This window comes from Acomys minous (genome assembly GCF_964271855.1).
Source record: "Acomys minous genome assembly, chromosome: 19".
In the NCBI taxonomy this organism is placed as follows: domain Eukaryota; kingdom Metazoa; phylum Chordata; class Mammalia; order Rodentia; family Muridae; genus Acomys; species Acomys minous.
Window position 1 is genome coordinate 13,638,732 of NC_140499.1, and position 13,300 is coordinate 13,652,031.

Below are 13,300 nucleotides of genomic sequence, written 5' to 3' on the forward strand. Positions count from 1 at the left end.
TAGATAATAAATATATGGGGAAATGGCAATGGAAATTATCTGGATTGCAAAACTATACAGATCCTTCAGTAGATGGCAGAATTAGCTTTGTGGAATGAGAAGCAGTATTTTTGAAGTAACTTTAGAGAAATGACCATTTGAATTTAAAAACATGTTCTTGAACACTTAGCAAAAGGACTAGGTAATAACACTGTATAAGCAATGTTTACTAGGAGAACATTTCTAAGCTTGTGCTTAACTTAGTTTGAGTCTTAGAAGTTTATCACATTTTGGTTATAATAAAATATTTTTAATGCAAGCTTTTATTACATGACTATTTAAAATGATAAGGAACCATTTTGATAAGAATAATAGAAGTTGTAGAGAAAAGACTTGATTATGAAAATTGGCTAAAAACAAGTTGTGATTGTGAATATCATGGCTCATTTTAAAAAACTTTTCTGGGATATCTTTGGTTGTTGTTTTTGTTTTTTGGGGTTTTGTTTTTAGAGACAGGGTTTCTTGGTATAACCTTGGATGTTCTAGACTCCCTTTGTAGACCAGGCTGGCCTCACCCTCACAGTGATCTGCCTGCCTCTGCCTCCCTAGTGCTGGGATTAAAAGCGTGTGCCACCGTGCCTGGCCTGGGATTTCTTTCCTTTATCCTGCTTGTACTTTACAAGATTGAGATGTTGACGTGCCTGCATTATTTTCAGCAGAGCAAATTAGTCACCTGTATAGTAACCTAGAGGTATGACCTGCACACCTTAGTGTATAGCTGACCGTTGTCTCACTGGGCTAACCTCTTACACATCTCCTGGGCTGCAGGGTTGTTGTGTTTTGCAAGTTTGGTGGAACTGGCTAGCTTAACATTCCAGGCTTCTGCTTGCCTGCCTCTATTTTTAAAATGCCAATGAAAACAGAGTCCTCATGCTGTCATTTTTATGACATGAGGAGGAGGATTTAAAGACCCATGAGATAGTTTGGGTCCACATATTTTAAGACAATCTTCTCATGTCATGGTTTAGCCTTATAATTGACTTTTTGTGATCATAAAACACTAGTATTAGCTAGTTTATCAACTTTGTATGCATGTGTGTGTGAGTGAGATGTTTGTCCCACAAAATAATGAATTTAGGTTAAAGTTTAAGTAGTAGTTTCCTTGCTTTTATCCCTGGGTAGGATAAAATAGTTTACTGCACAGATTTGCTTCACTGTTCATGAGATGACAGTTGTCTAATTTAAACAGTTACAATATTCAGCTACAGTGTTTCTGGCATTTGGACAAATAAGTGTTAAAAATGGGTGCGTTATTCTCTTATGAGTTCTCATTCTAACACACACTTGAGAGTAAAAAATGGCATTTTTCTCTGCAAGACGGTTTCTCATCTTTTCTTGTATAATTTGCATTGGTACGTCAGCGCTTCATTCCTCACACCTTCTTGCTTCTGCTTCACTGTCTCAGGAGCACTAGTGCTGTACGACTACACTGACTGCTCGTGGAGTTTACCTGTGACCAAGCTTCAGGGGTTCCATTGCATCTTATTTGGGAGTTAAACCATTAAACTTCAAAATAAGAGAGCAAACTCATTTATCAAGTGGACATTTCTGCACATTAGGACACATTTAGGACACTAATAAGATTAAGTTTCACCCTTTAACAGACCTTTTCATTGTATATCTATAGAGGGAAATGTTGAATAGTAACACATGGCATGATAGACAAACATTACTTTCAGTGAAATAAGAGAAGGAGAAGGGGGCTGTTTTTAATGGTGTGATTTAGATATCAACTTCTGGAGAAGATACATGGATTTCATTTCAGTGACCATGTCTTCTGGGGTTTTTGTTTGTTTTGTGTTTGGTTTTGGAGACAGAGCTTCTCTGTGTAGCCTTGACTGTCCTGGACTGAACTTTGTAGACCAAGTTGGCCTGGAACCACAGCGATCAGCCTCTGCCTCCCGAGTACTGGGATTAAAGGCGTGCGCTACCACGTTTTAGTAGTTGTTAGTTAGCTGTTTCCTCAGAAACAGTAACATGCTAATCTGAGGCAATAGTATTTTAATTGACAAATAAGTAAACACTCAGGTTTTAAGAGAGATTATCAGTTATAATAAGTGTTCTGATTTGAGAGCTATTAAAATGTGTGAGCAAAATATATACTCAAGTCAGTAATAACAGAAACACTATTGCTTAAAACTTAGTTTTTCTGAATATGACTAAATTTATTTTTAGGTATTGGGTAACATTCTACTGATGATTTAAGCTATCAATTTAAAAATGGGCAGAGACCTTTATGACAACTGCATTTTTGTATACATTTCCTCTCAATTGTCTAATGGTTGCGTTAAAAGTTTACTTTTCATTTTGCTCTCTTCAGAACAGTTACAATGCTTATTTAAATGATGCTTAGCAAATAATGTTTTGCAAATCTTAAGTATTTCTGCTCATATGCACCTAACTGGCTTATATGCTGTCTTTCCCCACAAAGGTACAAATTCTGAGCTGTCTAACCCATCTGAAACAGAATCCGAGCGTAAAGACGAGCTGAGTGATTGGTCATTGGCAGGAGAAGATGATCGAGAGACTCGACATCAGCGAGACAGCAGGAGACGCCCAGGAGGAAGAGGCAGAAGTGTTTCTGGGGGTCGAGGTCGTGGTGGACCACGTGGTGGCAAATCCTCCATCAGTTCTGGTAGTCTTTTACATACTATGTCAGCATTCATGCTTTGTAAACAGTGTAACCCTGCACGGATTATTTCCTCTCCTAGGATGTTTGTGGTTCTGCTTACTGTCTTAGAGAACATAGTAGACTGTAAAGTGACTGATAGAGGAAACGTGTAAAGTAATGCCCAGTGAAGGTTTCCTTATGACTCCAATATATGGGTCAGAACTTTCAGCTGGCTGGTTTCTTCTTCTTTGAGAACTGCATTTATCCTTTTCCATTTTAGGATCTTTGGTAATTAGTAATATTTCTTGTTTTCCCAAGAATTATTTTGCTACGGTTTGAGAAGAGAAAAATGTGGACTCATTTCTTATGAAAATCTACTGAGTAGTTGAACCATAAAGAGGCATATAGAGGGACTGGAAAGGTGGCTTAGCAAATAAGAACAATTACAGAGTAGGCATCTGTACATGTGCATGGGCACACCACATGCTCATAGATACAGTGTAGCGATGACTAAGGACTCCATATGTTCAAGCATCTACTGGCTGTTGTCATTTGATTATATTTTTATTATGGTAGTTGTTGCCGGGATGCTCTGTGAGTAGAATGAGCAAGAGGGGGAGGGTTTCCAGGGCACATGGATGAGGTTATTTTAAAGCATGGTATGTTAGCACTATTACTTGTGTGTTCATTAAGAAGATCATGTGTAATATTTATAAAGTACTACTTTAAGTCTTAGAGTAGTCTTTGCATATTAAAAGTACATGTTAATGTACAAACACTGGAACAAATCAGCATAAAATGAAGAGTAGAGTTTCAGTAATTGGGTCACAAGTTTCATTGGGCCCTAAGTTTAATTTTATTTATGAAAATTCAACTTAGTTTTTTCAGAAAAGTAATTTTTGTATTAAAATAGACTGTATACTGTTATACAATTATATTTTGTAGAATTACAAAATAAATGTATTATTTAGTATTTATTATTAATAAACTTAGTATCTTTTGTAAAGATACTAGCTTGCTAACTGTTATCAAGGAAAACGTAGGAGTAATGGTGATTAGGTGACTGTCTTCTGTAATTTGAGTGTTGGAAGCAGTAGATGCGCATAGGTAAGACGGGCACTTTTCTTTCGTTTGTATATTGAAATTGTTCTTTTCTAAGTTCACTTTATGTTTTGGTTTTAGAGTTGGAACACAAGTTACTGTTTGAACATTGTTCTTTTCCATAACCAGTTATAATTTCAGCCTGATTTAGTTTATTCCTGTGTGGACGTGGTTTGATTGCTTTAATTTATAATTTACTGATTTTTATTAGGTCTTGGATGCAGATGATTTTTTTATTTGGAAATAGTCCATTAACACAGAACAGCTGCAGTCACCTCAAATTTGTAAGAGAAGCAATGACTCTCTTACAGTCACCTAGTAGCTAAATATTTCTCCTCATTTTTATTTTTCTACTTTCTGGGTAGGATTAACTTAAGAGTATGAATGTCAGAATTAGTAGGTACTATAGTATTTTCTGATCTAGTCATCCTTCAGTATCCATGGGCATTGGTTTCATGAACCCATGTAGATTTTTTTTTTTAGAAAATTATTTATGAAATATATAATATGTATTTATTTGGTATTTGAAGACAGGGTTTCTCTGGGTAGCCTTGGCTGTCCTAGACTCATTTTGTAGACCAGGCTGACGTCAAACTCACAGCAATCCACCTGCCTCTGCCTCTCCTGAGTGCTGGGATTAAAAGGGTATGCCACCACTCCCAGCGTAATATGATATTAATATATCATCTGTACACACTTTTTGTTTTACAGTTTTCACTCCCCTTAAAAATTACTATGTCTAATCATTTTTATATTACAAACTTTTATTTCAGGCTTATATTTTTATTGGGGGGTTAGTGTATATAATTCGGTAGATCAAGCATACTTAACTGCTGCCCTCTTAAATGAATATTTCTTGCCTCTGACATGAATATAGTGCTCAAAGATCCAGACAGCAATCCATACAGCTTACTTGATAATACAGAATCAGATCAGACTGCAGACACTGACGCCAGCGAATCTCATCACAGTACTAACCGTCGTAGGCGGTCTCGTAGACGAAGGACCGATGAAGATGCTGTTCTGATGGATGGAATGACTGAATCTGATACAGCCTCAGTTAATGAAAATGGGCTAGGTATGTAAGCATTTAGGGAGAAGTTCTCTGTGTGTGATTGTAATATACTGATAATGGCTGAGCTATATATATATAATATATATAACATATATATTATATATATATAATTCAGAAATGATCTTTTTAGTGGTTAAGTGAGGGAGATAGGTGCTTGCCATATTTGTCAAACTATCTGAAACTGGGAGGCTCCATTTTGACCTTTCATACCATTAAATCAGTATAAATACTCAGCTGATCTTACTTACTGTCCATGAACAGAATTTTTAAAAACTCTTTTAGTTCTTTCCCCTTAATAATAATTATGGTACATTGCTAGGGGTGGGGAGGGGATGTATAGAGCTATCATTTATTATAAGGGGCTAAAATGTCACTAATTTTGAGACCCAAGATATGATGGAGGGAAATGATATATTCCTGAATGATGATGGTAGTTTCAATTACATAGCAGTTTGCTTTACTATGAGTTAAAACTCTCTTAATTTCCAAAGTGGAATGCTTTCTGCTATAAAAATGTATATAATTCTTGGTCAGTATTGTATGCTTTATCTTTGATGTTTAATTAAAAGCTTCTCTTTCCCTTCCTTAAATAAGGGAAGAAAAAATTTTTTTGTTTGTTCTTTTTTGTTTTGTTATTTTTTTGTCAGAATAGTTGATGGTAAACTTTGCAATTACAGATGATAGTGAAAAAAAACCCCAGCGACGCAATCGTAGCCGCAGGCGTCGTTTCAGGGGTCAGGCAGAAGATAGACAGCCAGGTAACTTGAGTGGGCCTGTTGGTGTCAGGTCACAAGCATGAAAAAAATGTCATGTGTCTGCATTCTAAAAGTTACATGTTCACATGTGTGTATATACATTCAGAATTTGCATTGCATAATTTATTCAACTAATGACACTGCTCAAGAAAATGCATTCTTTCTTCACAATATAAATGTTTAGTATCCAGTCTTAAGTGAACTAATGTTGTCTTTTAATTTCTTCCATGGATATGCTCTCAGTATCTTTACTTTATTCATTTGGCAGTTTCTTCTAACTTAAAATGGGGGCTGCCATTGCAGGGCTACAGTGTGAATTGTGTTGGAGGTTGATTGGCAAAACTAGGCAATTTTTGCATGGTTCCTGCTTACTGTTATCTAGAATGGGTGCCTCATTTTGGCGGGAGTATAGAACTCAAATTTATTTTTTAAATGTATAAGTCTTTTTTCTTAAAAGAAGATGCATGTTAATGTTTTTGTGTTACTGTAGTGCGGTGCTTTTTCTTTGACACATACTAATCATTTGACTAGTATTTACTTAGTCTCATTCAGTATTTTATGTTGTCACAAGTTTTGGTAACTGGAAAGAAACTTGTTTGCTATGTCTTATTTTGAACACAATTCATTTCTTATGTACAGAGAATCACTGTATATTCATTATGAAAAAATTGTGTGCAGTAGAAATAAACCCCTTTCAAACCAATCAATTTTTGCATTCTTTCCAAAACATGTTCTTTTATGTGTTTTCCCCAAATAATGTAAATTGTAAATCTTTATTTAGAGTGCAGAAGTTGTAAAGACATTTGGAAAGTCAGTTATGGGCATTAATTCCCATTCTGAAGAGTTTGTTTTAAAGATAGTGCTTTTATCAAAGATAGAGTTCAGAAAAGTTTTCCCTTTATATTCCTTTTCCTTCTAAACGTTAGAAATGATTTTAGTTGAAGAGGTCATGAATTTTAGTTTTGAAAGTGGCATAGCAGTATTTTCTAGTCCCACTTTGTAATGAGGAACATTCTGGCTATTAGTATGGGCTAACTAACCTGCAATAAATTTCAACATAACTTCAGCCAGTGATGATGGTTAAGTGTACATTTCTTCTAAAAGAGTTAGATTATTTTGAATGGAATTAACTAAACTGACTAATTTGGAGTTTTGATAATTTTGACAGTGATGTGCTGTTGAGTCTCTCTTTACCGTTCCTAAGAGCCATTGTGGGTTTTCTTACCAAATTCCTTTATTTCCAGTCCCTACCTCCTCCAAAGTTTCTTCATGTCCCTGCAGCAGCCTGGGGAGACAGCTTCCACACAAACTTGATAGTTGTTCTTCCTTTGTCTAAAATTTGTAGTTGCTCATATGTCTATATAAATTAACCATTAGTGGTCTTCTCTGTACTTAGATAACATGGCACTATGGTGGTGTCAGTTGATTCTTAAGCTCACACAGGAAATTCCAGGATCCTGATTATACCGTAAAATTGCCTAGATTTTTTTCCTTGAAATTTAAATTTCTATTGAAATTTTAAGATGCAGTATTGTGTAAGAACTATAAAACAAGTTTCTTAACTAGCTCTCTTTTATTTGGGGGCAAGGAACAGAACTAAGTGCCACTTAACTTGCTTAACTTTGGACTAATCACTACAAAGTTTTACCTTTGTATAGGAGTAGTTAGTATACATTTAAATTGAGCATATGCCTGTTTGTGCAGCACCATCTTGACATAGATGCATTTCTTCAGGTGTCACTGAGGTCCACACTAAGAAAAAAAATAATTCATTGGGTTGCCCCTCCACCCCACTCTGTAGACAAAATGAGTAGCTTGTGCTCGGTAGTGCTTTTAAAATGAGAAGCCATTTAAATGCTTCAGAATGAACATTCCTTATACTTTGGAAGGAAAGCACCTTTAGATTTGAAATATCTGTACTTTTCTAATAAAAAATGTCTTCATTCAACGAGTCCAGGACAGTCAAGGCTATACAGAGAAACCCTTGTCTTTTAAAGAAAAAAAAAAGTCTTGATTAAAGATGCTTAAATGATCTTTAAGGTTCATTTAAGTAATCAATTGCTCTGCCTGTCCTGGACTCATTTTGTAGACCAGGCTGGCCTCGAACTCACTGAGATCCTCCTGCCTCTTCCTCCCAGAGTGCTGGAATTACAGGTGTGTGCCACTACTCCAGAGTCTGAAAATTCTTAATGTTAGGTAAAGCATTATTAAAAGGAATGAATTCTAAGATACAGTGCAGCCTTTTACTATATTAAATGATTTTGTTAGCTGCATGAATCTAATAGACCAATTCTCCCCAGAACAGTGGCTTCAAATAATATAAAATTGACTCCTTTTTACTTTTATGAGTTGGGGGTTTTCTTCAACCTAGTCTGTGATATAAAATGATTATTTAAAATTAGGAATTTTGAGTTTAAAGTCCTGAGGCCAATGCACAATACTAATACAACAGAGGCCATTTATTAGGTTGGTAGAAAGGGTTTACTCTACTTTGTGTGACTTATCTCACATTTCAGACCTAGCAGGATAGCCAAGTTGATGGGACAGTATCTCTGTATTTACTCTGTTCCTTTCTCTCCCTGAAAAGTGTCCACCCAATTGTGGTTTATTGTCTTAGTTTACCTATACTTACTTTAAGTCTGAACATCAGATAGTATAAATGCTGTCTAGTATGAAATTGAGGAAGGAACCACAAAATACCCCACTTCAATACCTCAATTGTGCTGTTTTTTCATGGGCAGAGGGCTAACCCCAACCCCCATTAAAAAAAAAAAACTTAAAAATTTTAATCGTCTCATCATTATTTGTATCATCATTGTCCCCCTCCCCAATTGCAAACAGCCCTCAGAACTTAGAACACCACACCTGCAGTGCTTGTTCTAGCCGTGGGTTGCTACACCAGATCTGTCCCACAATCTCAGATAAACCAGGAGATAGCTGGATTCCTGGGGGGGGAAAGACTTCAATCTAGATTTCCTCAAGTTCCAGCTTGAAAGAATTTTTCTCTTGTCAGTACTAAATAAAATGATAGACACATTTTTCAAGCTTTGCTTTTGTTCAGAGGTGGGTACCCAGCGTAGAATTTTGAAATTGGGTAACCCACCGTTAGTTTACTTAATAGTGAAATTACTCTTTATCCATAATAGAATTTAGAAGTATTTTTCAACACCTGTAATTTTTTTCTCATCTTTAACAGTCACAGTTGCAGATTATATTTCTAGAGCTGAGTCTCAGAGCAGACAAAGAAACCTCCCAAGGGAAACTTTGGCTAAAAACAAGAAAGAAATGGTAAGGAGAATTTAACCTGTAGGGTTTTTGTTTTGTTTTTTATTATTTCCGTATTGTTTAGAATTATTTATTTTTTTACTTAATTACTGTATCGCCAGTTGTTTCCCCTAAGAGATAATATTCCTTGGTTCTATTCCAGGCCCCTGATAAATGAAGATATGCATGCTTGAGCCCCAGACATTTACAAAAATAGATATCACATTAGCATTTACTTTATTTGATACTTAGAAGGCTATATACTTCTTTTCAGAAGTGGGAATAGACCTTTTACATTTCAATTCTGTTAAATGTTTACAATGATTAATACATAAATGCATAAATTCAGAAGGTGAGTAAAATGAGTGATTGGTGTTCTACTTCCTGTATTGGCTGTTTACACCATTTATATGTTGAACTTCCCAGTGGTTGTGATATTAGGTGCAAGTTTCATTGAACAGTGCAGGTGCTTTCTGTGATACTAGAGACAATACAGCTTTAAAACCCTGAAATTCGAGTACATTGGTATATGTTTTAAATTTAAAATGCTTTCTTTATGGCATAAAAAGTTAATCTTTTTATTTTTAAAGCTAATGTTTATATAGTTATTTTCCTCCTCAGCTATAGATTTATTTATAAAGATGTTGAAAAAGTTGTCTCCCTTTGACAGGCAAAAGATGTGATTGAAGAACATGGCCCTTCAGAAAAGGCAATAAACGGTCCAACTAGCGCTTCTGGCGATGAAATTCCTAAGCTACCACGTACTCCAGGAGAAGAAAAGACTAAGACCTTAAAAGAAGAAAGCACTCAAGAAGCAGCAGTGAATGGTGTTTCATAACTGAAGGAAGTTCCTAGTTTACAGTTGTTTTACATTACAGTTACAATAGTGCTTGTACAAGCTTGCCAAAGATAGAATATGGATCGCCAGTCTTACATCGCACTTTCAGTTCCTCCATTTGGAATTCAGAAAGGGGAGGGATCCTGAAGAAATCTTATGTTAAACATACTTTGACACCTACTGTGTTAAAAATATATCATCAGATGTGCCTTGAGAATAGTATATGTAACATTAAAAAAAGTTGCTGGCTATAGGAAATGTTATTTTGTTTTCAAAATATGGCAGAGATGGGGGGAGGTGGGTGGGGTGGGGTCCCTAACATAATATTCTTTATGAAAGCATTAGCTGCTTTTGTTACATTTTTAATAATATGCAACCACTTCTTCACCTGAGGAAAACTAGAATGAAGCAGTCTAAAATATTTTGCACTGAATTGTAATTTCTTCATTAGTTTAGTCTGGAAACTGGTCTGTTTAATGTGTTTTTAGATGCTGTTTGTAGAGGCAATTCTGCAGACGACTGGAAATACACGTTAACTCATCTGCAGGGACACTGGGTGATATTGGCAGTGACTGTTCTACATTGAGGCTTTGTTTGGTTTATTTATTAAAGTGTACAGTATTTAAAAATCAAACATAGCTTTAGTTGAAACACTAAGCTGACTAGTCATGTCCATTCAGACATAGCCGGAACTACTGAAAAGATCAATTTCCAGAAGGTTTATTCTGTATAAACTACATGTTTAGTCTTTAGTAGAGTATCTTTCACATTTTCTTTCTACCCTTTTTTTCCTTTTTCCCCCCTTTTTGATTTTCGTTGTTTGATGTGCAATATGTTTTTGTATGCAGGTAGTAAATAAACTTTGATCTTCCATTTGCTGATTTTTAACTTTCTATTTTTTATGCCAATTGTTTCAAAGTAGGACTATGTAGAGGCCTAGGATAGCATTCTTTGATTGCTTTTCAAAAGCATTTATTCTTAGGTCTAGTATTAAAATCTAACTTTAATAATTCATAATGAGCCGTCCAAAATCTTAACACGTAAAGCATGGTAAGCAGTTTTTAAGTAATAGGCCAAATGATGTGCTTTTGGAGTGACATGGAAATGATTTTGAAGGTGTTTATACCAGTGACTCAAAATCAGTAATTAAAAATTTAAAGACATTTCATTCAAAAGACTTAATTTTATGAAGAAATTTTCAGGTGGAAGTTTAATGATAAATGTATACTTCCATTGTTGTGGGGTTGTGTTCCACGTGTTACCCAGACCTGTGGACAAGTGCTTTAATTTTGTTATTTGTAATTTGTTAATTATGACCATAAAAATGCTGAGTTTGTTTTATAAATGAACTGAAGGATAATTCCCATACAAATACAGATAGGCAATTTCTCATCATAAGTGTGTAGCCATAGCCTATCACAATCTAATTAAGTGACATGCACTGATACTAGATTTCTTTTTTTTAGTTAATCTTTAAAGTTCTGATATTAGGACTTTGAAGTGAGTTATGTACAGTGAAATTCTTGTACTTTGTATAGAACATGCTACAACAGATTAAATAACCATAACCTCATTTTGAAAACAAGTTACATAATTGGCTTTTTAATTACTTGGTTCTGTGTCATAAATTAACCAGGAAGTGTTGGGCAAAAAGAATTTTGTGCCTGATGGGACTTGAAACACTTTTCCACTAAGCTACACTCCTAGTCTACAACGAATTTTAATTCCGAGGCTGGGAAATATAACACTGGAAGGTATAAATTTTCATTTTCTTCCATGTCAAGTTTCCTAAGATGTTTTTGTCATAAAGATTAAACTATCTTTAAAATCAAGTAGTGCCAGAACATTTGAGGAGCAGGATTTAGTAATGATTCTTTTAAGAGCTGAGATTTCATTACCTGAAAATACCCATCCAGTGACTTGCCCAATAGACACAAAAGAGCTGTCAGGGTTGTGTGGTGGTGTTTGTCCCCATCCCTCACCGTCCCTCCACCCCTGCTGCAGATGGCTTGGTCAGTTTTATTTAGTGTCAATAAAAAGCCAACTCTCCAGAAGTATTTTGCCTTTTGAAATTTTGGCTGCTACCCTGGTTAGATTAGCTTCTTCCACAAACCCTACACAAAATATGAAAGCAGAAAGTGTATTCTGAAAGGTTTTGTGCAGCTTGAAGTTCTGAAGCTTGTAGATAGACATGGGGTTACTTGTAAGCCTGAACTGATTGTGAACTAGGAGTTCAGATTATGGGAGTGTCGCAAATGATCTGCTTTTCCCGATGGTGGGGATGAGGGGTTGTTAAGGTAAGAATCCTGAAATTCTTCGCGGGAAAAAGTATAAGCAGAGGCGCAGAAAACTCTTAGTTGTAAATAAAGTTGTAATGTGGAATTCAGCAGGATGTCAGTCCAGTGGGTTCTTGGAAATTTTCCTCGGTGCTACCGAGGACAAAGGCAAAGGATCTTGGTTAAATGAGTTCCTTTTTTTTTTTGGTTTGGTTTTGAAGGCAGGGTATCTCTGTGTAGCCTTGACTGTCCTGAACTCACTTTGTTGACTGGGTTGGCCTCGAACTCACAGCAATCCACCTGCCTCTGCCTCCTGAGTGCTGGGATTAAAGACATGTGTCACCCGCCCGGCCTAGATGGGTTACTTTTTAAGTGCAGGTGGTAACAATGCATTTCTAAATCAGGAGAGCTCAAGAACAGTAGGGCACTGAGCCAGAAGCGAAAAGTGCTAAATAGATGGTTCACTCTTGAGTCTCCAGGATCAGTCTTAATGTGCTTTTAAATGGCTTGGATTATCCCATACCATTTTCATTACCTCCTACCATGTTTAATCAGGGTGTTATAATTGCTTCTAACCTATTTAATATATAGCAAGAGTTTAATGTGTTTTAATCTGTTGGAATTCCAGTCTGATAACAGTCAATCTTGAAGAAAGCAGTGTTAACTTGAAAGTATGTACTATTGGTTGAAACATGCCTGTAGATTAAGCTTATTGTTATTTCATTGTAAATTATTAGTCTTAGGGATAAAAAGTGACCAACTACTTATATTTTTTAAAAAATCAACCTAATTATACATTTAAAGTAAATGTACTAGAAATTCAATAAGGAGTTTGTGTTAGCCATCAACACTGGATGATGGAAACACATATAGTTTGTAATAAAATCATACCTTTTTTAAAAAAATTATTTTTGGTGATGTCTGGGACTAAACGCAGAGTCCTGTGCATGAAGTGCTTTGACAACATTGTCAACATTTTTAAATTTTGGAGACAAATCTATAGCCTTGTTGTGGCTTTAAACTTTCAGTGCTGGACCACGCCCACCTGGCTGTGCAAAATTATTAGATGCTGACCAGGGTTGGCTTTGACTTGTTAATGCTCCTGGCTCAGCCTTCTGAGTATCTGAGAGAACAGGAACGCCTGACCATGATTGCCCAAAGTCCATGTCTAATACTACTTTAAAAATCTGAGACGCTATAGATAAAAGTACATAATTAGGAGCCATTGTGTTGTTTTCTATTATCAGAAAGGGCTAGACTAGCTGCTCTCTTGTGTTAATGTAAGGAATCTAGAGTAACATTTTAACCTTATGTCCTCATAGCCTTGTGAGTATGAAAGCA

General features: G+C 35.7%; 1 protein-coding gene across 4 annotated transcripts in view; it reads left to right on the forward strand.

The window, feature by feature from the left end:
* Positions 1-10,556, forward strand: part of FXR1 (FMR1 autosomal homolog 1) — a 51,861-nt gene extending 41,305 nt beyond the window's left edge. For 2 of the 4 annotated variants that reach the window (XM_084769798.1, XM_084769800.1), the window contains 5 exons: positions 2,471-2,674; positions 4,629-4,829; positions 5,504-5,584; positions 8,778-8,869; positions 9,516-10,556. In XM_084769798.1, coding sequence (XP_084625924.1) covers positions 2,471-2,674; positions 4,629-4,829; positions 5,504-5,584; positions 8,778-8,869; positions 9,516-9,683 — 746 coding nt within the window. In that variant the 3' untranslated portion in view covers positions 9,684-10,556. The remainder of the gene's footprint in view (positions 1-2,470; positions 2,675-4,628; positions 4,830-5,503; positions 5,585-8,777; positions 8,870-9,515) is intronic. The other 2 variants (XM_084769799.1, XM_084769801.1) reach the window with 2 other exon arrangements.
* The last annotated feature ends 2,744 nt before the right edge of the window (positions 10,557-13,300 follow it).